The sequence below is a fragment of the Petaurus breviceps genome, unplaced genomic scaffold, assembly GCF_028583685.1.
Source record: "Petaurus breviceps papuanus isolate PSGF00001 unplaced genomic scaffold, PetGlider_PUasm1.0 551, whole genome shotgun sequence".
NCBI classification, from domain to species: domain Eukaryota; kingdom Metazoa; phylum Chordata; class Mammalia; order Diprotodontia; family Petauridae; genus Petaurus; species Petaurus breviceps.
In genome coordinates, this window is record NW_027186372.1 from 34609692 (window position 1) to 34633941 (window position 24250).

Sequence of the window (24250 nt, forward strand, 5' to 3'; positions counted from 1 at the left end):
GCTAGTAGATGGATCACTGGGCTTGGCATCAGGAAGATGCCCTCCAGACCATAGTCATGATTTTTCTAGGGTTTGTCCTTAAGCTGGAGAAATACAAGTAATAAAAAATATTAGGTATAAGGGCAGCTAGGTGGTGCAGTGAATAGAGAACTGGCCTTAGAGTCAGGAGGACCTGAGTTCAAATCCAGCCTCAGACACTTAACACTTACTAGCCATGTGACCTTGGGCAAGTCACTTAACCCCAATTTCCCTGCCCTACCCCCTCCAAAAAAAGCAAAAAAAAAAATTAGGTACAGGATCAAAGGGAATTGAAAGTGAATATCGAAGAAAATAACCTAGAACAGATTGGATGCTTTTATGACTAGGGCCCATGTCTCCATCTATCAGTTTCACTCCAGAGGAGACCTCCTAGTCCAATGTGAGACCCCCTCAACTTGAGTGCTCTGGCCCGAGATCATTGGTTCACTTGATAACCCTCAAAGTTCAGTCTCAGCCATTCAAGAAGCTTCTTGGTTGTGATGAAGTTTTTGATATCATCCACATTCCTGCTCAGTCCTAGAAATTTCTCCCTTCATTTAAAGAAGGAGAAGTCAAGCAATAATTATTTGTCAAGCCCTACTATGTGCTAGGTGCTGGGGATACAGGGAAAAAGAAGAGTTGTGCCCTATCACCCAGAATCCAACCCAGTTTACTCTCCAAAGTTCATAAACATACACCTTTTCCCTCACAGCTATGATGTCATCCTACAAGTATTGGATTGAAAGTCAAAGGATCAGGGGTGGCTAGGTGGTGCAGTGAATAGAGTACCAGCCCTGGAGTCAGGAGGACATGAGGACAAATCCAGCCCCAGACACTTAACACTTACTAGCTATGTGACCTTGGGCAAGTCACTTAACCCCAATTGCCCTGCCTTCCCCCCCTCCAAAAAGAAAAAGAAAAAATACCTTTGTGACCTTGGACAAATGACTTGCTTTTCAGGACCTCAGTTTCCACATCTGTAAAATTAGGTTGAGCTAAAGGGGTCTCTTCCAGTTCTATTATGATTCCTCCCCCAGGCCCATTTGCTTCCAAAAGGACCAGCCCAGGATCTGCCCCTCCTTTCCCATTTTCCCCTGGGGCTCAAGGTGACTGGGTCACTAGGGGAGGGCCAGGCAGGAGTTCTGCAGGAAAGGATAAAACTGTCCTGGAACAGATGGAAAATGTTCTATCTCCTTCCTCCTCTCTAAATGATGTCAGTGGAAACTGGGGGAGGTTGTGTGTGTGTGTGTGTGTGCCTGATTACTCCAAACATTCAGTCCTCCCCAATGTTTGCTAAAGCCTAGAGGAATTTGGTGGACACAGTCTTAGATATATACTCCTAGGAAGGTCAGCTATTCCCATACCACCCTTTTCATCTCCATTCTCTCTTCCATCCTCCATCCCGCCCCCTGTAAAAACAAAAAAGGCAGTGCCTGACTTATGCCTACATGGGCTATGACTGAGAGGATGCTAAGCAGGCCCGTTCTGGTACTGGGGTCGCACGCACACTGAGTTCCTTTGGACTCTCATTAAAACGCAGATACCCCTAAAAGGCAAAGCACAGGCCTAGAGGATTCGTCGCTAGAAGGACCTTGAGCAATCGTTTGAGACACTGAAGAGGAGCCTGTGACTCAGAGTGGAGGAATGACCTGCCCTGGTCACACAGGGCATCAATAGTCAGAATCTGAGCCTGTGTTTGACTCCAAGTTCAGCGTTCTTTCTGTCACGCCAGATTAGCCTTGAAGCTGTCATTAGCCTACGCCTTCCCAGCTGGGGAGGACAAGGGATGGTGACATCAGTGAGATGGGGGGCTAGGCATGAGTGACAGTCTGTAGGGTACATTGGGTTGGAAATACCAGACCTGGGTCTATCAGCAACGTGCTGGGTGACCTTGGATAAGTTATCTTCCCTGCTTTAGGACTCAGTTTTGTTTTGTTTTTAAGTTATTCAGTCATGTCCAGCTCTTTGTGGCCCCATTTGAGGTTTTCTTGGCAAAGATCCTGGAGTGGTTTGCTGTTTCCTTCTCCAGCTCATTTTACAGATGAGGAAACTGAGGCAAACAGGGGTAAGCGATTTGCCCGGGGTCACACAGCTATGAAGTGTTTGAGGCTGAATTTTAACTCAGGAAAAGGAGTCTTCCTGACTCCAGGCCTGGTATTCTACCTGCTGCACCACGAAGCTGCCCGGGCCTCAGTTTTGCCATCTGTGAAATGAAGGAGTTGGATCAGATAATCTGTAAGCTCCCTTCCAATTTGAATAGTGAATGGTTCTGCAGTAGAGCCATAGGATAAATTCCCAGGGATGGGGGAGGGGGGAAGACTCACAAAGACAAGTCTGGTAAACGTTATAGCCATAGATTTATTCTACCGCCCAGAGCTTCTAATAGACCCCAGCCCAGATCCTGGAGAGGAACGATACTAATGCTTGCCTCTGCTCCCTCTGCTTTCTCCCCAGGAAAGATGGGAATGTCACCCTGCCTCCCCTCCTGAGACCCCCAGCTCACCGAGGCCAGCCAGCAGCCTGGACGGCTGGGTGGGCCGTGGCCCTTCAGAATTCTGCCAGATGGTCACCACAAGCAGTCCCCCTCCACCCCCACCCATGTCCCCCTCCTGGAGCGAGCGCTCCTTGTCCCCTATGCAGGCTGAGCCCAGGGGCAATAGCCGCCAGATGCAGGCTCTGGTTGCTAGGAACATCATCAATGCTGCCCGCAGAAAGACCTCCTCCTCCCCCAAATCTCCAGGGGCAGAATGGCTGAGGCCCCTCTCAGCCACCCAGGCCCTACCTCCTGCCAGTCCCAGAGGGCTGGGCAGCCCATGTCCTCCCCTGAAGAGCCCCCTGACCTCATCCCAAGCGCCCTTTGGGGACAGCCCCCGGCCCTTCCTACCAGCCAGCAGCTCTTGCTCCAGCCCCAGGAACCCAGGCACCACCCGACCCTTGGCCTTCAGGAGCCCTTTGCCCTCACCTAGTCCACAGGTTCGCTCACCCGCCAAGCCCTACACCAGTCGCTCACCCACGGACTCCGATGTATCCCTCGATTCTGAGGACTCGGGGGTCAAGTCCCCCAGTATCCGTGGCTACAACATCTGCCCCCGGGGCTGGAATGGGGGCAGTCTGCGGCTTAAGAGAGGCAGCCTCCCCTCGGAGACCTCCTGTACATCCTAAGATCTACCCAGGCTGGGGGTGGAGAGGTGGGGGGGAAGGGGGCTTCAGGTTGGGGGTTGGGTGGGACATTTCAGCCCACAGGGATAACTGCACCTTCTGACACTTTCCCAGGAAGGCGCTGAAGACAGATCTGGACAGCTGATGTGTGGAATCCTCTACTTCCCCAGGCTCCCCTCTGGAGAGGGGAGTCCTGACTCACACCTATTACCCCAATGTTGGAGAACCATTGTTTTCTGTTTCTTTTCCTCCACTCTGCCCCCTAGTGGAACAGCCAGTGCCCGGCTAGTGCTCCCCCAGACCAATTCCTGACCCTTTGAGGCCAAAGACTGAGATTCAGCGCCTCCACCCCACCATCCTGCCTTCTCTCTGGCCTCAGAACCTTGATGGTGGGAAGAGAGGGGGACAGTTTAGGAGACAAAGGAGCCAAGTCTGAAGCGGCCTGGCCTCCCAGGAGAGGTGGTGCGAGGGCTGTGGCTGTGCCCCTCCAGCCTGGCTCCAGGCAGCCTGGCAGAGTCATGCTTGGCCAGCGTCAGGTGTTTTCCATACCCTCCCTCCGTGACCCCATCCTCTATTTTTACCATGGTGACCTTTAAAGGCAGCTTAACTTCTGCTAGTCCTTTGGGTGCCAAACTCTGCCCTTCTAGCTCTGGAGCTGGGGCAGAGCAGTGGAGGTACATTGGGAGGGGGAATCAAGAAGGAAGCTCCCCAGTGGAGAGCAACGGTGGTCCTCCTTTGGGCACTGTTCGGCGGGTTCAGCAAACCCCTGCCCCTCCATTCCAGATGTTGTATGGTTCCCCAAGATGACACACACTCAGTATAAGAAAATCATTTACAAACTTCCCCTCCCAGCATTGCAGTTTATACCAAAAGTATGAAAGCTGAAGATTCTTCAATAAAACCAGGGAATGGACATTCCAGGGGGTCTCCAACCCTCTCTCCCCCACTCCCCACCTGAATACCCATCCTGGGAAAAAGAAGAAAGTCTTAACTAGGCAGAGTCTCCCCAGTGTTTTCCCTGTACTCAAATCTCCTTGGGTAGGTGGGTGGGGGCAAGGATGGGGTGAATGGACAGATTAGGCTTTAGCATTAGATCAGGGTGCATTGGCAGTACTGTGGGCAGGGTACTAGAAATAAGTAGGAGTGTTCTTTCCTTCCACTTTGGGTCTTCTCTCCCTCAGGTGTCATTTTACCCCCTTTGAGATCCCGTCTCCTGCCCTTGGTGAGAATTGTGCATCCCTGAGGTGGAATCTGCCTCCGATTCCTGCTCTTTGGGGAGATGTATTCACCTGGGGATTGCCTATCTGGAGATCCATCCCCAATAACCTTAGCCAGGTTTCTCTTCCACCTCCACAGGGCCAAATGCCCCTCAAGTCCAGCACCCTGTGCCAGTATGGCCCTGAGCCCTAGAAGGGTAGGAAGCAGTTGGTTTGAAAACCCAGGCCCATGGCCCCTCCTGGGGGTACAGACTGGCTACTGCAGGGTTCTCCCAGTCAGTGATGGTGGGGCCTGCTTAGGAAGGTCAGGTACTTTGCTGAGGGGCAGAAGCTTGTGAAGAGGAGGATTGATGAAGGCATAGGTGCACCATAGAGCATCTTGCCTGGAGGCTACCTAGCAGTGGGGAAACTGGTCTCCCAAAAGCCTCCAGAGGAAGCGGGAATGAGGAAGCTTTGGAAATCCCCAAGCATAATAGGTCACTGGAGCCAAGACACTTCATAGGGGAAAAGTGACAGGAGGCAGGGAGAGGCATTGAGGATATACTGAAGCAAAGGCTTTCCTAGTCTTTATGCTGGGTAGCCGCGTTCTTGCCCAGTGCATAGACTTCCCTGGGCCTGTCTTTTGAGGAGGGAGTAATTGAGGGAGCTCCTCCTTCCCTAAGATTCTGAGGAGGGATGGATTATGTGGGTCTGGTCTAGGATGAGGTCAGGTTCCTCCAAGGAGGTGGAAATATGGCTCTTTTCTCTAGTTCTCTCTAATCTCCTGTCTTCCCACTGTGACTCTCTTCCCTTGTCCTGTGCCTCTGCCACCTTACCCACTTTAAGGCTGCCCATCTCCAAGGCTTGTCACATTTTACCCTCACCCCCTCAATAAATAAACACCCACATTATTCTAGCCACTTCCTGAATAATTAATAGCTGCAGCTGGAAAACTCACCTTTCCATCTATGTTTTTGCTAGATTCCCAGGGTCCAGGAGGGCTGGTGGAAGAACTATAGCTCCTTTGGGCTCAGTCCACGTCAGAGAGGCCTGTGGGACTTGAAGGAGCTTGATGTGTCGTCTTACTTGGATACTTTTGGCCACCACCAGTGTGACCAAAGGCATGGAGAGAGATGAGTCTTGGGAGCATAAACTTACTGGCACTTGAGGTAAAAGCAGAGGTGCCCCCCCTTAGCTAACCCTAACATTTTGGTAAACTGTAAAAAGCCCTAGGCAGAATTAAGAGATCTATGTTCTGGTTCCACTAACTTTGTGTGGCCTTGGGTAAACCCTATGACTTCTTTAAGTCTTGGTTTCCCATCTATAAAATAAGGGATTTCAACTCTTCCATGCCTAAAGTTTTATGTGTATGAGGTTCTCGGAGGCAAGGAATTGCCACCGGAGGGTTGCTTGAATTAAAAAAAAAAATATTTTGACTTAGCATCAATAAAAAGATGGGGAGCTTGGAATAGGGTGAGGGATTTGGGCATCAGTGGTCCCCAAAGCCAGGCAGATAAATCTATATGGTTCCAGCCTATACATAGAGGCAGAAGTTCTAGAAAGTTAGGACTCTCCCTCCTGGGTAGTAGTTGAAGTCACTTCCCTGAGACTAAAATCCCAGGACCAGCTATTTTCTGGCAAATCTAGACTCAGAAGTGGAACGACTTGCTGGATTTAACTAGATAGCATGCAGGCCCTGGGAATGGTTAGAATGCTGGGGTGTGAAGCCTTCAAGATTTCAGGAATTTGGGGAATGCTGGGTTGTGGGAATGTAGTTTTCCCTGGGATACTGGCATGTTATCTCATGTCAAGGCCCCCTGAGATTCTCCTCCTAAGGGTTATCCTGCTCTTTGCCAATCAGATGAGGAGGAAGGAAAGCAACTGGGAATTTTTGCAACTTCCTGGCCTTGATTTCATGCATCCCCTTCCCTGAACCAGATTCTTTGGAGTTGGGGTGTCATCCAGAATTGAATGCCTCAGTCTTGGCTTCAGTGTGTAGGAGTTCTAGGGCCTAAAGAGGTCAGTTTCTTTTGGGACCACAGGAGAACCATATGTCTGAGCTGAAGAGAGTAATGGGCCAAAATGGCGCTCTGGATCTGTAGCTGTATAGAATAGCTTAGTAGGTTTAAGGGCCACCCAGTCTGGGACCAGATAATTTTCTTCCATATGTCTCTTATTTTGGTGTATTATTTCAAAGTGTGTATATTCTTTTCCCTTGTAAATAAACACTGGAAAACCCACTCGTATGATCTGCAATTGTGTGGAGATGGAGGGAAAAATCAGAAGAGGAAAAGGAAGCTTATGTAAGAGTCCAGCATTCAGTGATTGTGACCATGGAATGGGAAAGGTAATTAAGGATGAAGTGGAGCAAATTTCTGAACCCAGAAAACCAAGCAAGCTCAGGAAACAAAAAATTTAGTAGGTTTGGGAACTCAGTGATTGGGGAAGGTTTAGAAAGTAGTAAAAGGTCACTACAAAGCCTTTGAATAAAGGTGGCACATATTACAAAGCAGTTATTATCAAAGTGATCTGGTCTGGGGAAAAGTGAGAATAAAAGGTCAAAGAAATAGAACAGACATACCAGATGTGTACAAAAGGTTAGTGTTTGATAAATCTATAGAAGATAAGAACTGGGGAAAAGTTTCATTATTTAACAAATATAGTTGGGAAAACTGGTAGAAATCTGGATGGAAATGGATTTAGATCCACATCTTACAAACATATATATACCTAAGTGAATTCTGGCTGAATGACAGAGCTATACACACACACACACATACACACAAAACCCCACTTAAAAAAGGGAGAAAATGGAATAATGTATCTTAAATATGATGGTTAGAAGACTGTTTTCTATTCATGAAATGGAAAGAATATTGGGAACAAGATGGATGTGCTTGATGGCATTAAATAAAATATTTGTATAATAATACTTTAAAATAAGAAAAATGATTCAGAAAATGTTTATGTAAAATATGACATAAATTTTTGATATCTAAAACATACATACGAAATTTTAAAAAATTTTCAAAGGTGACTTCCAGTATATATAATGGACAGATCGTTAAAGAATATATACTGAATATTTTCAAAAAAGGAAACAAATTGTTAATAACCACTTAAAATGCTCAATCACACTAGTAATGAGATGCCAATTAAAACAAGTTTGAAGTACCATTTTCACAACTATCAAATTGGCAAAAATAATTAAAAGGAATGAAGTCATGCTGGTGGGGTTGTGGAGAAAAAGCACATTCATTCATTCATTCATTGCTGGCTGAATTGCAAACTTGTAGGATCTTTTTGGAGGGCATTCTAGCAGCAAACTGTAAAAATTACAAAAACAACCCTACCTTGTTTTTGGAAGTTTTATCAAAAACAGCAAAAAAGAGCCTTCTGTTAAATTATTTTTGTAGTAGCATTATATGTCATTTAAAAATGGAAGTTAACTAAAAAAATCTAACAGGAAAATGGTTAAATAAATGGGGACAACATTAGTGTAATGGAATTGTATAATGTAGTTAAGATAAACCAATATGAAGAATATAAAAGATAGGAAAAGATCTTTATGAAATAATGAAAATTGAAAAAACTAAGAACCAGAAAAATAGCACACCCCATTAGGGCCACATAGGAAAAAAGTTAATAAAAAGTAATAGACAAAGAATCCAGATGGATACTTAGAGGGACTGAGTGAAAAGTTATGATATTTTATGCAATGAAGTTAATTTAAGAATAAAATGAGTTGTATTGATGTTTGATATTAAATTTATAACAAATAATTCAATTAAATGAAAATGTTTAACCTCCAGAAAACCTAGGTGGCACATGATAGCTGCCTTCAAGTACTTCTTGTGCAAGAAGCTTAGATTCCTTCTGTTTAGTGTCAGAGGAAAGAACTAGGAGAAGAAGGTGGAAGGTATAGAGAGAGAGATTTAAACCTGATGTAAGGTAAGACTTCCTAGTGATTAGAATTATCTAAAACTATAATGGATGGCCTCAGCAGTAGTGGACACTCCCTCACTAGATATCTTCAAATGCTGACTGGATGAAATAGGAGATGGAGTGTCCTGTATGAGGAACGAGAAGGATGCCATTCTCACTAGATTGCAAAGTACATGGGGAGAAGTAAGGTGTAAGTCTGGACAAGTAGGAAGGGGCCACATTAGGAAGGCTTTAAAAGCCAAACCAAAGATTCTATATTTCCTCCTGGAGGTCATAAGGAGCCACTGGAGTTTATTCAATAGAGGAGTGGTGTGGTCAATAGGAATATCACTTTGAGAACTGAGTGAAGGATAGACCGGAGTGGGGACTTGAGGCAGGCAGATCCATCTGAAGGCTATTGCAGTAGTCCAGGTGTGAGATGATGAGGGCCTGGCATAAAGGTGGTGGCAGTTTTAGAGGAGAGAAGGGGAAGGATATAAGAGATGGTTTGAAGGACTTAGCAACATATTGGCTATGGGTGAATGAGAGAGTGAGGAGTCAAGAATGTTACCTGGGTTGTGAGTCTGGGGGACTGGGAGAATGATGGCACCCTTGACGGTAACAGGTAGCCTAGGAAAAGCAGAGCTGTTGGGGTTTGGGGTGGGAAGAGAGGAGGTAGGAGGAGGGAAAGGGAAGTCCAGTTTTGGACACAGGGAGTTTAAGATGTCTATGGGACTTCTAGTTGGAGATGTCCAACAGGAAGTTGGAGATTCAAGATTAGAGATCAGGAGAGAGATTAGAGTTGGATAACTCATCTGCATAGAGATGATGGAATCTCTGGGAGCTGATAAGCTCACCAAATGATATTGCACAGAGGGAGAAAGAAAGAAGAGAGGAGGTCTCAGACAGATCTTGGGGGATACGCCTGGTTATTGTGTATGACTTGGATAAGGATCCAGCATAGGAAACTGAAGGGTATTCAGATAAGTAGAGGAGAATGAGGCGTGGGCAGTATCATGAAAACCCAGAGGGGAAAGAGCATCTAGAAAAGTGTGAGTGACAGTGTCAAAGGCTGCAGCCAGCTCGAGGATGAGGAGTGAGAAAAGCCCATCAGATTTGGAAATTGAGAGATCATTGGCAACTCTGGAGAAGCAATTTCAGCTGAATGATAAAGCCAGATTGTAGGCAGCCTTTTCAAGGTAGGCCATTAAAGTGAATAGAGAAATGGATGATAGCTAGCTAGGATGGACCGATCAAGTGAGGATTTTGAGGATGGAGGAGACATGGGATGGAATGGAATCACTTGTGCATGTATAGAGAGGTTGGCCTTGTCAAGGTCACCTCTTCATGTGAGATGAGGGTGAAGGAAAAGATAGGCAGGGAAGTATGAGTAATGTGAGATGAAAAGGGGAGAAGAGGGAGCTCTCAGCACACTTCTGGAAGTGATGGGATCAAGGGTATAAGTGTGTGTGTGTGGGGGGTCAGTCTTGTCACCTTATTCTGAGGTGGGAGCAAAAGGGCATGGGTGAACATACAGAGAGGTTTGGAGATGTGGAAGAGAGAAGATGAGGAAGATCATGTCAGATTGCCTCATGCATCATCTGTTGGGAAAGTGGGTTACAGTGGAGTTGGGGGCTGAGGACAGAGGATTTGGAAGTCACCATGGTGTGCTATCAGTCAGGCCAGAACTGAATAAAAGCATCAGCACACACTGGTAAGCTTAGATAGCATGAATCGCTAGCAGACCCATCTGTATAGTTTCATGACTTCTTTAGTAGATCAGGAGTGTGCATATAGTGGAGGTGACCTAGGGCTGACTATTAGCAGGCTATGAAAACTAAAGGACAAGAATGCAAGGGATTAAAGACTATGAAAGGTATCAAGTAAGGATGGAATAAGAGTAATGGACTGGGAGGAGGAATTACGGAGAAGTGGAAGGACAGGAAATTGTGTGTGATCAGAGAATAGAATTTGAGTGTTCAAGACCTTGGAGGTGGAACAGTTTTAAGTGATACCGAAGTCTACGGAGTGATAAGCTCTCTAAGTGACTGTGGTAGAGACAGAGGTTGTGGAAGTTCAGATCTAATCATGTCATCCCCTTCCTTACAAATTTTCAATAAATAAAACACAAAATTCTTAGCCTGGCATTTAAAAGTCTTCCATAATCTGATTCTCATCTACTTTTCTTATTTTGTATTGCTTCTCTTCTTGTACTTAAACTAGCTTGCTAGCTGCTGTGTCCCCACCACTGGCCATCTCCCACCTCCAAGCCTTTGTTCAGGTGGTCCCCTATGTCTGGAAGAATGTACTTCCTCCTGATTTCTACCTTTCTTTAAAGCACAGCACAGGTGCCCCCTCCTTAAGGAGAACCTGCCTTATCCCTCAGTTATTAGTGCTCTCCTTGAATTTACTTTTGTATTCATAATTTGTATTTACTTATTTGTGTTTATGCTTTGTATTTACATACTTGTCTGTATATAGTATGCCATCAGTAGAATGTAAGCTTCTTTAAAGCCAAGACTGCTTTGTTTTTGCTGTTTTAAAACAAGCCCTTGCACACAGTACACATTTAATAAATGTTTGCCAAACTGAGGAGATGGATGAATCGGAAGGCCAAGCACTATGAAAACTGGAAGTTGTGAGGAATGAGAACAGGACTTGAGATTAGGAGCCCCCATTTGAGCTCATGTTCAGGTGTTGAACTCACTGAGGAAGGAGAGAGAGTGAACCCAGAGATCAGGAACAAGTGACAGGAACAAGGATCTGGGCAGTGATATTACTGGGCGGTATGAATTTCAAAGGAAGAGAGGTTTGCAGAGGGTCTGGAAGTGGCGGTGAAGACTGTAAATTCTCTTTCTGACCCTGTCTGGGGACATAAGAAGAATGGTTCATTTTGGAAGGAGGAATTGGTACCTGAGGATTTACACCTGGGCCAACATGGCCTCAGGCTCATGGATTCCTCATGTCAGCTCTCCGGTTACCCTGTCTAGGGCTTGATCACATAGGCCAGCCTACTGGAGCAGAGGCATATACATCTACATGCATTTGTTATGCTTGGTGGTATGGGGTGATGGAGGCATGGATAATCCCAAACAGCAGATAATCAAAATCATTTCTCACTTTGTTTTTGAAACACACACAAATTTGGCCATCCTGATGCAACCGCACCACACAGGTTTACACTCTCACTCCACGTCTGGCTTTCCCCTTCTTTGGGGTCATCTGGTAGTAGCAGGCCATAAAAGATAACCCCCTATGTAACATCTGTACTAACATTTGCCCCTCCTCTAAGGTGTGTGCACCTATGCGTGAGGCAGCAGTGGGGTGGAAAAGGAACCCTGAGCTGGTCAGCCAGTTTCTCACACCAGCCTTCACTCACAAGAATGACTGCCTCTTTGTGAGGGTCACTTAAAGGTCCTGGGCCTGGATCTCAGTTCTACTGTTTCAGGAATTAAATTTCCTTAAATTTCCCTAGGGAGTGAGTGACAGGGTGTCTAGAAAAGATTGCTGGTAGCTAATTACCCAAATGACTGGACAGAAGCACAGTTATCCTTTCTACCCTGTGGGGTTAGGAGTTTGGCACCCATTTGATCTGGAAAACATGTGTAAAATTTTTGGTTTCCTCTTTGTACCAGAGAAGAAGTCTGAATTTTTTCTTTTTCTTTTATGGTATATTTATAATATCTTTTTGTAAAATTTGGTTTTTTGTTATATAACACTATACATATATTTTATGCATTTCTGAGTTTCTAAACTTTTTCTGTGTCATCTGTGGCTTCACAAAATACCCCCCAAATTCCCATATGATTTCTTACATATTGAAGTTGTGATGAGGAAAATCATGATGTGTGATAAATTTGTTTATTTGACAAGATGATTATTTTGTGGACTGGCATGGGTCAAGAAATGATGTCTGAATGGAATGGAATGAGGTGAATGTATTTGAACACAGGAGCTGGAAAGGGGATTAGAAAGCATCTAATTAAATCTTCTTGGGGTGGCCAGGTAGCACAGAGAGTAAGAGCACCAGCTCCAGTGTGGGGATGACCTGGGGATCTAATCTGGGCTCAGACACTTAGCACCCACCCAGAAACACCTGGCCGTGTAACCTTGAGCAAGTTACTTAACCCCAATTGCTTAGGGGCGGCCAGGTGGCACAGTGAGTAAGAACACCGGCTCCAGTGTCAGGATGACCTGGGGATCAAATCTGGGCTCAGATACTCAGTACCACACCCAGAAATAACTGGCCGTGTAACCTTGAGCAAGTTACTTAACCCCGATTGCTTTAAAAAAACAAAACAAAACTTCTTTCACAGATTAAGAAACAGAGGCCCAGGCGGCCAGGTAGCACAGCAAGTAAGAGCACTGGCTCCAGTGTTGGGATGACCTGGGGATCGAATCCTGGGCTCAGACACTCAGCACACACCCAGAAACAACTGGCCGTGTAACCTTGAGCAAGTTACTTAACCCCAATTGCTTCAAAAAAAGACAGAGGCCCTAACATGTTAAATAACTTGTCCAAGTTGATAGAGTGGGAGTCCAAACTATGATCTGAGCCTAGGTCCTTTGACCAAATATATAGGGTCCTTTGCACCAAGCTACATTGCCTCTCTAGTTCCCATTCTCCACCTTGGTATGATCTGTGGTACTCGGCCAGCTTTGCTCACAGGAAAGACTGTCCCCTTGATGTAGGCTGTCTTTGTCATGCTCACAAGGGGGATGTTGTGGCAGCCATCGGTTTGGGTAGGTTACTTCCTCCATTTTCCCATCTGTAAAACAATAACATTTGGACAAGGTGATCTCCAAGGTCTCTTTTAGCTTTCATCGTACGTGACTCTTTGACAACTTTATTTCTGTCTAGATAATGCATGCAGAAAGGGATTAACTCATACAGAGCCTCTGTCCCTAGTAAGCGGGGAGGGCTCCCTCACACACTATTTCTTACCTGGCACCAACAATGCTGCCTAGGGAGTGTCTTTAACCTTGCTCTGCCAGGCATGCATGCCTGTGTGTGTCTATCTGATCATCCTGGAAGCTTGTAGGGGTGTGATAAGACCGTGTTCCCGACTGCTCCCAGGGGCCCATACAGAAGAGCCACCTGTCTCCCTCAACGCCTTCCCAATACTTTTAGCGTCTGGTTCCAGCTCATGTCGCAGCCCGAAATAAGACTGTGACATATGCAAATATAACTACACAGTGTCAGCTGAACCCTTGAGCCAGCAGAGGGACACACACATCAAAAACTGCTGCCTGGGACCTGGTCATCCTTTTGCACAGAAACTCGGGGCTCTGAACAGTCCCCAGCCAGACGTGTGTCCACCCATTCAGGTACCAGGGGCTCCAGGGATGAGGATGGGAGCTCTTTCTATATCTAGGGAGCCCTTACTCCTACTTTAAAGCAGGGTGGAGGATGACAGCCCTGCAGAGGCTGTGACAAGTGTGGACTTTGCCTCTGGCTTAGATGATAGGAAAAGCTACAAAATGAGTTACTGGATTAAGTGAGACCTGGACTCCCTTAAAAATAGAAAAAATAATTGCAGGCCATGTGGGGGGAGTGATTGGAGAAAATGAGGTTGTTTGGGAAATAGAACGCAGGGCTGGGACTGAGAGAGGGGGAAAAGAGGGGAACAGAGCAGGGAAGGAGCATGGATCTTGGTGGGGAAACTGGGAGAAAGTGGTGGTTTGGTTCCCTCTGGGGGCTAGAGAGAACTGTCTTGGTGCCTGCCTTGGTTTCTTGGGGCCTGGACAAAGTGAATAGTCATCCCTGTGCTTCAGTTTTCTCCTTCAATGGGATGGAACACATCACACATCACTATCACCATTTACTGAGCAGCCATGTTGTATGAGGCAGGTGGAGAGTGGTTTGATCTGGGAACAGAAGGAGGAGGTAGAAGAGAACAGAACAGGACGAAGCAGCAGAGATGGGGGTGAAGACAGGAATGGATAAAATGTGAAACAGGGACATCAAAAGCACCATTAGCAGCCCAGCACTCCGCCTTCTGGGGTTCCAGAAACTTGGAGAAAGGGAAGGTTTTGGTTCTCACCGTTGGTCTGGCGTCCCTAGACACAAGCAGCCACAGCTTGTGTGTCCCGAGTTCCTGACTCAGAACCTGGGGTAATCCTGACATGCATGTGAGGGGCTGGCAGATAAGAAGTCCCTCTGGCCCAGGTCTTCCATCCTTACTGCCCAGAATGTGGGGATTTTAATGTTTTAATACCTCCATCCCAGGAGGCTCAGCCATGGGACCGATGACCAATAGTTCGGATTATGCTTGTTTTCACCCAGCTGGGAAAAGGCCCATAGGGCACATAGGGAATTGCCCTATGTTGCTGATACTCTGAAGACCTGTTTCCTCTGAGAACTGATCCAGAGATTTCCCCTTACTCTATTCTAGATCTCGCTCACCTATAACTTCTGGCTCAAGAAAACAAGCCTCTGAATTTCCTGGTCTATTAGCCTACTTGGCTCCCTCAGTTCAGAGACCTTCCAAACCTGATTATTCCTTCTTCTGCTCCTTATGCTGACCCATGATATACTGAAGCCGTGATGAGGAAAGCCCTGACCTGGGTTTACCGAACCTTGCTTGTGCTCTCCTTTGGCTACCTCAACACACTCCAGACCAAAATAGGGTTTATTCCCAAAGGAAATGAATAGTATCAAAAAAATCAAGACTAAGGTTGCAAGTAAAGTCTAAATTAAATATAATTGAGTCCAGGTTGGGTGTTATTCAAGGTCTTAGGTAGCTCAAGTCCTGTCCCTCCCCTTTCTTTCCCGCCTCCTCACAACTCCGCTCCCTCCCTCCCCCTGACCTTTGTTCCCAGAGGCTATCACTGCGGATGTAACACATTCTTTAGGTTACAGCCCTGTCAGGCACACTTTCCTTCAATCAGGCAGTCTTCCAGTCAATGGAGGGGAGGGTATGAGTATGTTCTACTCACACAGTCCCAGTAATCACCAGCTAAACAGGGAGGTGTAGTGAATAGAGCACTGGATTTAAGAGACAGGAAGATCTGGGTTCAAATGCTACCTCTGTTATTCACTAATTCAGAATGACAATCCAGGGGCAAGTCACTGAATCTCTCTGATCCTTTCTTCATCTGTAAAAGTGAAACACACTATGCAAATTTTAAAGTGCTACATAAGTGTCAGTTACTATTAGTACCGTTCCTTTCTCCACTCAAGGGATGAAGTAGTACCAATTCTTATTCCCATTTCAAAGATGAGGAAACTGGCTCGAAGTGATGAAGTGATTTGCTCATGGACATAGAGCTAGTAAATGGTCAAGGTTTCAACCTCAGTCTTAATTCTAAGTCCAATGTTCTTTCTATTAGACCACAAGAGTAATAACAGGCTTTTCCAACATTCTGAAAAAGAATCATTTAACTGGATACCCATTTCATCCCCCCAATCTACTTTTCTTCACAGGGTGACATACTACTGAGAACCTTCTCTATCCCAGAATAAAGAGCTCTCTTCCCAGATTTAGGAACATCAACAAAGACCCAGACAGGGCCCAAGTCTAAGCAAGAATTTTGTCTGTGGAAAATAGCTCCGTCTCAGCCGCTGGGGCTAGGAATCCTGGAAAGTTAACTAGTCCTCAGACACAGGCTTCATTTGATGAGTCCCACAAATATCTACTAAGTGCTTACTGTGTGTAAGGCACTCCTTGATATCTTTCCTTGGGGAGTGAGCTGAGGACAGGATTGAGGCTCAGTCTGGGGAATTCTTAAGCCAGGAGAGGGCAGGAAAGCAAGTGGTGGCGGCAGCAAGGAACGATGATGACTGAACTACTGTTTCCAAATTCTTGACCCTGCCTGTAGGATTCTTCCCTCAGAAGTTCTCCAGGAGCAGAAGGCACCAACAATGGCCAATGCACAAGATTTCATGGGCACAGGTAAGGGCAGGACTGTAAGACCCATCCCAGAATGTCCCCAAGACTCATGTTCTAGAACTAAATCTTGGAACCACATAGCAGACAAATCTTATCCTGTCCTGTCCTCTGGAGTAAACCCTTAGACCTGAATGAGCTCCCTTAAGATGGGGGTGAAGTCACCAGAAGACTTTTTAAAATTGTATCTCCTCGGGGCGGCCAGGTAGCACAGCGAGTAAGAGCACCGGCTCCAGTGTCGGGATGACCTGGAGATCGAATCCGGGCTCAGATACTCAGCACCACACCCAGAAATAACTGGCCGTGTAACCTTGAGCAAGTTACTTAACCCCGATTGCTTTAAAAAAATAAAAATTGTATCTCCTCCTGTGCCAGGAACTACCCTGAATATCTCCATAATGTGGTTCCTGTCATTAGGAATCTTCTCTTCTCAAGCCAAGGAACAAATCTCCTCCTTTTGAAGGACAGAGGTCAGCCCCCAATACAGGATTCTGGGGGAAGGGGGCAAAGAGTTTCCTTGGTCATAGTCTGGTGTCAAGTGAAAGGTTACAAGTTTCAAAGATGTTGGGGCAGTACCTTTGATATACAAAATATAATTCTAAGGACATAGTTATGACCCCAAGACTCACAATGAGTCCTAACCCTGGCCATAGATAGAACCTTGACATTGGTCTCAGACTGAGTCCTGCCTCCTGCCTCTTCAGTGGACAAGGAGCACCACATGACATGACAGTGGGTCAGTCTGACTATGGTCAAGAAAAGAGAGCAGGGTTTTGGCTTTCTTCTAACAGCCCCTTCTCTGGACCTGGGCAAGAAGGTGAGCATTCCTCAGGACCTCATGGTGGAGGAGCTGTCCTTCCATTCTAACAGGGGCTCCCTCCTGTTCCAAAAGAGACAGAAAAGAGTACAGAGGTTCACCTTTGAGTATGCAGCCAAGCAGACACAGGTGAGTGAGTGTGACCCTGATAGCCTCTCTTCTGTGTGCACCCATTATATCAGGAGTTTCCTACACTTTCATTACAGTGAAACTGTAGTCAGGAGACTAGGTTTAGAATTCTGGCTCTGCCTCTTATTAGTTGGGTGGGTTTGAGCTCATCTGTAGAAAGAAAAGTCTTTGGATCATCTATGGTTTATGTTGCCATCTGTATGTAAAGCCCTCTGTATAACTTAAAGGGCTTTAGAGATGAGAGACTGAAGGTAAACACATGGCTGCCTTTTTTCTTAACTGAAAGCATGAAGACTTTTACCTGTAAAGAGGAAGAGGATGAGTTCAGGCATAGTCAAATCAAATCAACAAGCATTTATTAAACACTTACTACACACCAGGCACTGTGTATTGGGGGAAAGCCCTTCTCTGTGAAGGCTGAGGATATTTTTCTCTTCTTCCCTAAGACCTGTTCCCTTTTCTCTCTGGGACCCCTTCATCCACCTGTTATTTTCATATTTGAAGTTTCCCTTTCTTTTTTTTTAATTCCTGGTGTCCTTATCTTTATTTACTTCTTATTCAAAGATCTGTGATTTCAGTGGGGTGGGTACTCTTTGCATCAGCACAGATCACCATGCCTCTACACCTTAGCAGATAGTCTTCTAATCACCTTGTGGCCAACCCTCTGGGAATAAGCTTCTTTGCACTTTAGTTGGGTCGGTCCTCACATGAGAGACATTGTTGGTCGTTGGGTGTCCATTCAAAGCCTTTCCAGATCTATAGGACCTGTCAGAGCTTGGACACCATTGGCATGACTTCCTAGAACCTGGGGCCAACTCCATGATTCCTTGGAGAAGGGGAGGCAGAGGAAACAGTGTGGAAGAGCAGGAAGAATGCTGTATTTGGAATCCGAACACTCAAGTTCAAATCATGGTTTAGTCACTTATGTGACTGTGTGACTTTTGGCAAGATAACTTCTCTCTTGGCTTAGCTTCCCCATTTACATAATGAAAGGGTTGGATCAGTCGACATCTTCCAGCTAAAAGTCTGTGATCCTACATAGGGCATAGGGCATAGGGCAAGCAGATTTGCCTAAATACACTGGTGAGCTGAATTCAGAGAAGATGGGGTAGACCTCCCTGAAGGCATGGGGATGGACTGGAGTGTTTCCAGAAGAACAGCCCAATGACTCCCACATAGGGTTAGTCACTGGGCTGGGGGGGGGGGGGTGCGGCAGAAGGGAACCAGAAGGCAGAAAAAAAGCCCAGACCTAATCTCTTTTATTGGGGTGTTCAAGCTAGTGAGGATGGAACCCTGCAGAAAGGTCAGAAGCTCCTAACAGGCAGGATTTTTTCCGTCTCTTTCTGCCAGAGCTCAGTCTCAGAGCACAGAGGAAGTGATGTGGGGACCATGTCATCAGCAGGACCACAAGAAGAGGTGGCTGTGAGTAGAGTTTGTCCCTGGAGGAAAGGACTCCAAGCTCTGGGAAACCGAGGCTACCCTCTGAGGGTGGAGTGGGAGTGGAGGGAGCCCGACCAGCTCCCTCAGGGGTCCTGTTCTGTGCTCAGACTGCCAGTGGCCCAGATGGGAAGGAGAACTACAGGACGGAGATCAAAATCTTTCCTAACCCGCCTCCTGGGTCTGAGAGGAGCAGTCAGGAACCACCCCCAGGAAGGGCTCCTAGTCCCAGTGCCCTGGCCTCGGGTGAGTTGGCAACTTCTCTGGGAGGTTGGAGGGAGTGTAACAACACGTCAAGTGAGGGAGGGTGTTTGAGGGTGAGCGTCAGAGAAACTTTCCTCTGGAGCAGAGGGGAATATTAATGGTAAAGCTGGTTAAAAAACAGGGGGGGAGGGGGTGATACAGGAGAAGAAAGCGTTCTGTTCAGTAGGAGACAAGTGAGGGGCTGGGCTCTCTTTGTAGGCTATATGCCCTTTGCTCACCAGTCGTAACTGCCCTGCTCACTTCCACACTGGGGAAGGTGTAGGCCATCTATCCCAGGAGATGTGGAATGTGATTGAAGAAGTCAGAGGAAATGCAGAAAGGCTCACCTTGTAAACTTCCAAGGAAAGGCTGGATAAGGATGCTGAAGAAGATTCCTGAGTGAGGAAGGAAGTTGGGCTAGATGTGCAGAGTTGCCTTCCAACTGTGACTAATTCTGCTTCTGTAACTTCCCCTAGGCTGTGATTTAGCCTTTCTACCTTTTCTCTTAGGCCTAGGGTCCTCCCATTATGTGACTCACTGTTCATCGGGCCTCTGCGACAGGCTGTGGGCTCAAATCCTGCCATTTCCCTGATGAGAGGCCTCGGGCTAATCTCTTGTTCTGTCTGGGCTTCACTTCCTCTCTGTAAAATGAGGAGAACAAAACTAAGTGGAGTTATTGGAGGGAGGCACGAAGCAATCTCCCCTAGATTATGTTAAGAGCTATGAGGCAGACATGGGCACATCTGCATAAAACATCAACCTCTGGCACTTACACAGTGCTATGTCAAAGTCCTCCAATGCTCCACTGTCTTGTGGAGAGGACTCAAGTCTTTCAGAGGCTATGGCAGCAGAAAGGTACAGAAAGACCCATCACCAGAGAGGACCATGGAGGGTGTGATTTGCACCAGTGGAGGGAGTACACATGAAAAAAACATTGACTGAAGGCTATTTATAGGATCCATAGGACTCTTCATATGACATAGCAGTTATCTCCTGGGGACACTTCAATCATCAGGCAGGGAAAAATTTCTGGAATAATTATTTCCATTTTAAAGATGAGGAATCTGAAGGTTAGAGAAGGGAAGTAACTTGACATCTGAGCTCACAAGGCTAGCTGGTGACAAAGTAAGGTCAAGAACTCTGGTCTCCAGTTCGGGGAAATAAGAAAAGGGAGAGGAGTCTCTCGCGTCCCCCTCTCCCCATCTTTAAGTTAACTTCTCACACGGTCTGCCCTTATCTCTCACAGGCTATTCCAAGCCCCTGACAGGCATCCCACCAGAGAAGTTCAATCACACAGCCATCCCCAAGGGTTACCGGTCCCCATGGCAAGAGTTCATCGGCTATAAGGATGGATACAAGGCCTATTACAAGGACCATCTAAACCACATACCCAGTCCCTCGGACTACAGGAACTTCAACAAGTAAGGATGGAGGTGCCTGTAACCGAGGAGTTTAGGGGAAGTCAGGAAAATACCTGATGAGGACTGGATGAAATGTCCCCATTCCTTGAGGTTGTTTAATTTGCCATCTCCAGCCAGAGCCCAGACTATAGTCACAGGATAATTTCCTAAGCTAGTCACGGACTGACTCAACCCTAGCCTCAGATTAAACCTAAACTTCAGTCCCAGTCTGGAGTTTTCCAGCTGTAACATTATTAATTTGTAAAAAGAGGTTGGATTAGATCCAAAAATGTACTTTCCAGCTCTAAATCCCAGTATATTAATCATTCCAGCCTATCAGCACTGTTCTTTATTCTACACATTAGCCAAACTAAAAAACATACTTCACCGCTGTACCCTGCAAGGATCTCTGCATCGGTCTGATAGCTGAAAACTTCCATGCGTTCTCTCACTCCCATTAGAAGGTGAGCTCCTTGAGAACAAGTACTGACTTACTTTTCTCTTTGTACCCCCCGTGCTTTGCAAATAGCAAGCACTCATTCAATTAGAATCTCCCTTGTTCCATGAGGACAGCTCCTGTGCTTTTTTGCCTTGCTTTTGCTCACTGTTCCCCTCATCTGGAGTGCCCGTTTTACTTTCCCTCTATCTGTGCCTACTGGAATCCTGCCCATCCTTCAAGGCCCTGGTTAAATGCCCCTCCGCTGTGAAATGTAAAATGAGGGCCATGTCCCAAATGGCCTCTAACAATACTTCAGTTCTAAAATCTATAACCTGATCAAGGTTTCCAGATTCCCCTAGCCCAAGGCATTCCCTCTTTGGCACTTACTTTTATGTCTTTTATCATGTACTATCCTGATTTATCCATGTCTTATCTCTCCTAATAATCAAGGTACCACATCTTACTCATCTTTCCCCCCCACCCCAAGTACTAAGAACAGGGCATTACACATAAAGGGGATCAATATATTCTTGTTTAAATCATGTAGAATGTGCTGGGTATAGTATCTACGGATGGTGTTTTGCTTCCTGAGCATAAGCTGTCCCAAAAGGATGAGCCAGAGTTTAAGGAAAAAGGGGACAGAAACAGTAGCTCTTTGGGCTTTAGTTCTGCTCCCTTTTAAGCTGGGACAATAAGGAGTGTGTCAGCTCCTTCCTTCCCTCCTCCTTCCTGTTCCCCAGTTATGAGGATATCACATACCGTGACCAAACTCAAGCTAGCATAATGGTGTTGTCTTTACCTATGAAATTTGGGAGGGATAGAAGATGGGCAAGATTGCTTTTCTAACACAGGATGTGACCCGTTCACCTCAACAAATGCTAAATACCTACTCTGCAAAATGCTGTCCTTCACTGTTTTGTCTGTCTTCTATTTAAAACTCTAAACAGCAATCACATTGCTGTGCTTAAAGTAAAAGCACAGGCCAGAGCACACTCTCCCTTCCTAAGTTAGGATTTCTTCTGGGCCCTAGTTTTCAGCTCTCAAACCCACTGTGGTTAGGTATGATCAGGTGAGAATTTGTCTTTGGCTAGTAATATGGAGCTCTGGGAAGAATGAGCTACCCAAACCTGCTATTTGTAGGCTCACCATAAAAAGTCAACAGTGAATTTTTGTTTCTAATCAGGAAATTTTCCTACCTGCCCAAAAACAGTGGGAGAAAAAGACTGCACGCATGGTACATTTCTCTTCTCCAGGCTTTCTGTTTATTTTTGTCGAAGAAGAAGCAATGTGAAGCAGGAAAAGCTTCTTTTCCATCCCTCCTAAGTTCATTCCAGAAACACCAACGCTTCATCTGCCAGTTATTTTAACCACCAATTAAAACACTGTGATAATCTGGATAGTGAGCTGTGCACATAACAAAACTCTAGAGCCAAAAAATGTCCTATGTGGAAGGGGCCTTAGTATGCAGAACGGAGAATGTTAGAGCTGGAAAGCACCTTGGAGATCACAAGACCTTAGAGATCATGCGAGTCTAATTCCTTCTTCTGTAGATGGGAAAAATCCAGTCCCAGAGAAGGAGAGTGATTTGTCTAAAGTCACACGATGAGTTAGTGGCAGAGCTTCGATTAGAACTCAAGTCTCTTTTGGACCAGTATTCTGTGTGACAGTCAGAGACTCTGGGCACGTGGATGACTTGGCAAAATCCATCTCTACTACCAGAGAAATTTCCTCCTTCCCCTACAGTCTGTCAATGATGGGTAAGTTGGGTCATGGTTCATACAAAGGTCAGACTATCTTATTCTGTTTTCCTAGGACACCAGTGCCATTTGGAGGACCCTTCATCTCTGAGACATTCTCCCAAACGGATATATCCCTCACCCCAAAAGAGCCCATAAGTGGCCTGGATCTCCTCAGCTACAGACCCAGTTTCAATCGAGTAGCCCAAGGCTGGGTACGGTCCCTTCTGGAGTCTGAGGAACTGTGACTCAATATTAATTCCTGTATTCCTATTGCTTTGCTTTATTAGCTTGTTTTGTAATTTGTACATTGTACTAACACTAGTTACACATGCTGATAGTTCCGCCATGGGTCACATTCTGAACTCCGCATAAGTGAAATCTGAATCTACCTCTGATGTGAGAGAGATCCATATACTCTGGGCCCTACCTTACTCTCAAACTACGGTTCTTATGGGGCCCTGAAGTAAAGTAGGAAAATGAGAGAAAGAAAGTTAAAGAGTGTAAATGAAACAGGGCTAATCAATGATAGCCCAAGCCTTGTCTTAGTGGTTTAAAAAAAAATGTAGCACAATGCTCAAGAAAGATGTTACTCTTATAACAAAGCAGATTTAAAAATTCTTCTGTAAGTATGCTGTGAGATCACTGTGGGAGATGGAATGACCTAAAACCACGGGACAAAGAAAATCTCTCATTGATGTATCAGCCTTCTTAATGGGTCAAATCTGCCAGGTGAACTTTATCTCCCTTTCCCCCTGGCAAGAAGCAGTATTTTATTTCAGTGTTTACAGTTCAACGGGAGAGTGATTCCCAGGCCCTACTGCAAAGAAAGCATGAATGGAAGTTCATTCTTGTGGGTGCTTCTGTACCTTCACTGCATTTTACTGCAATGGTTCAGGAAGTTCTATGTTTAGGTCTGCATTTACAAAAGCAGTTCTTTTCCCATGAAGTGGAGACCAATTATTAAAATACATGTGACATATGTTGGGAAGATGGGGGGGGGTAATGGGGAGAAGGGAATGGGATGAGATGGATAAAAGGAAGAAAGACTCGTGTGTAACCTTTGCTGGTATTGAATTATCCTAGTAAAAAGTGATAGAGCAGCAAAATTCATCCACTGTGAGACTGAGACACCAAATAGATGTTGGTTCTTAAGTCTGATTGTAGCAATACAACTAGAAAATGGGCTAGGAAGACAATTAGCTTTTCTGCAAGTGTGTGCTGCCTTTGGTTAGCATAGTTCACTATTTAATGCCAGTGGACAAGTCCCATTGACTCTCTGACCTGAGGGCCTCTTTAACATTCAAAGGAAGAATTTTAAGAGTATCCTGGCTAATGCAGAAAGGAAATTCAATCTCTATGACAAACTGCATATATGCTTAACTCTCTCGGATGTAGCAACAACTAGGTGTTAGATCATAGGTGTCTGGAGGACATTTTGTTCAGCTCTGAGATTCTTCTCTTTCCCCAGGCAAGGGAAAAGTCTCATCAGAAAAAAATTCAATATACCTATCTAAATGAAAATCTAATACCATTTTAGAGAAATACATACTTGAGAGACTTTAGTCCTATTTAATTACTTAAGAACATATGTCTTGCCAGGTACTGCTGAGTACATAGCCAGAAAAAATCAGGTGTTGGGTAGAGCATAGATGCAAACCTCATTTATAGGTGAAACAGCAGCATCCATTTAACATATCAGAAACCCAAATGACATTTTAATTTCAACCAAAGGCTCTGGAGAGAAAAGTCCACAATGCTCCCTTTAAACAATCCAGTTTCCACCTACTACTATCAGATCTATTTAGACCAAGAGGAAGCCAATTATTACTAAGCAGGTTTTATAACTGTCACATTGGTATA

At 45.6% G+C, this 24250-nt stretch overlaps 2 protein-coding genes across 3 annotated transcripts in view; both read left to right on the forward strand.

Moving 5' to 3' along the window:
* SYNPO (synaptopodin) overlaps positions 1-6613 on the forward strand; it is a 65511-nt gene extending 58898 nt beyond the window's left edge. For both annotated transcript variants that reach the window (XM_069102593.1, XM_069102594.1), the window contains exon 4: positions 2473-6613. In XM_069102593.1, coding sequence (XP_068958694.1) covers positions 2473-3180 — 708 coding nt within the window. In that variant the 3' untranslated portion in view covers positions 3181-6613. The remainder of the gene's footprint in view (positions 1-2472) is intronic.
* A 9984-nt stretch (positions 6614-16597) lies between these two features.
* On the forward strand, positions 16598-23808 carry MYOZ3 (myozenin 3). The gene is made up of 5 exons (XM_069102617.1): positions 16598-17132; positions 18483-18554; positions 18680-18815; positions 20059-20233; positions 22464-23808. Exons 1-5 carry the CDS (start codon positions 16935-16937, stop codon positions 22633-22635), a joined length of 753 nt encoding a protein of 250 aa, XP_068958718.1. The 5' UTR covers positions 16598-16934; the 3' UTR covers positions 22636-23808.
* Positions 23809-24250: the final 442 nt, after the last annotated feature.

Bases quoted from the DNA above. Each gene is read 5' to 3' on its own strand.
- MYOZ3 (XM_069102617.1), top strand. From the start codon at position 16,935: ATGGTCAAGAAAAGAGAGCAGGGTTTTGGCTTTCTTCTAACAGCCCCT. The intron at 18,555-18,679 runs GTGAGTAGAGTT...TTCTGTGCTCAG, and splicing joins GACCACAAGAAGAGGTGGCT to ACTGCCAGTGGCCCAGATGG. The intron at 18,816-20,058 runs GTGAGTTGGCAA...TATCTCTCACAG, and splicing joins TCCCAGTGCCCTGGCCTCGG to GCTATTCCAAGCCCCTGACA.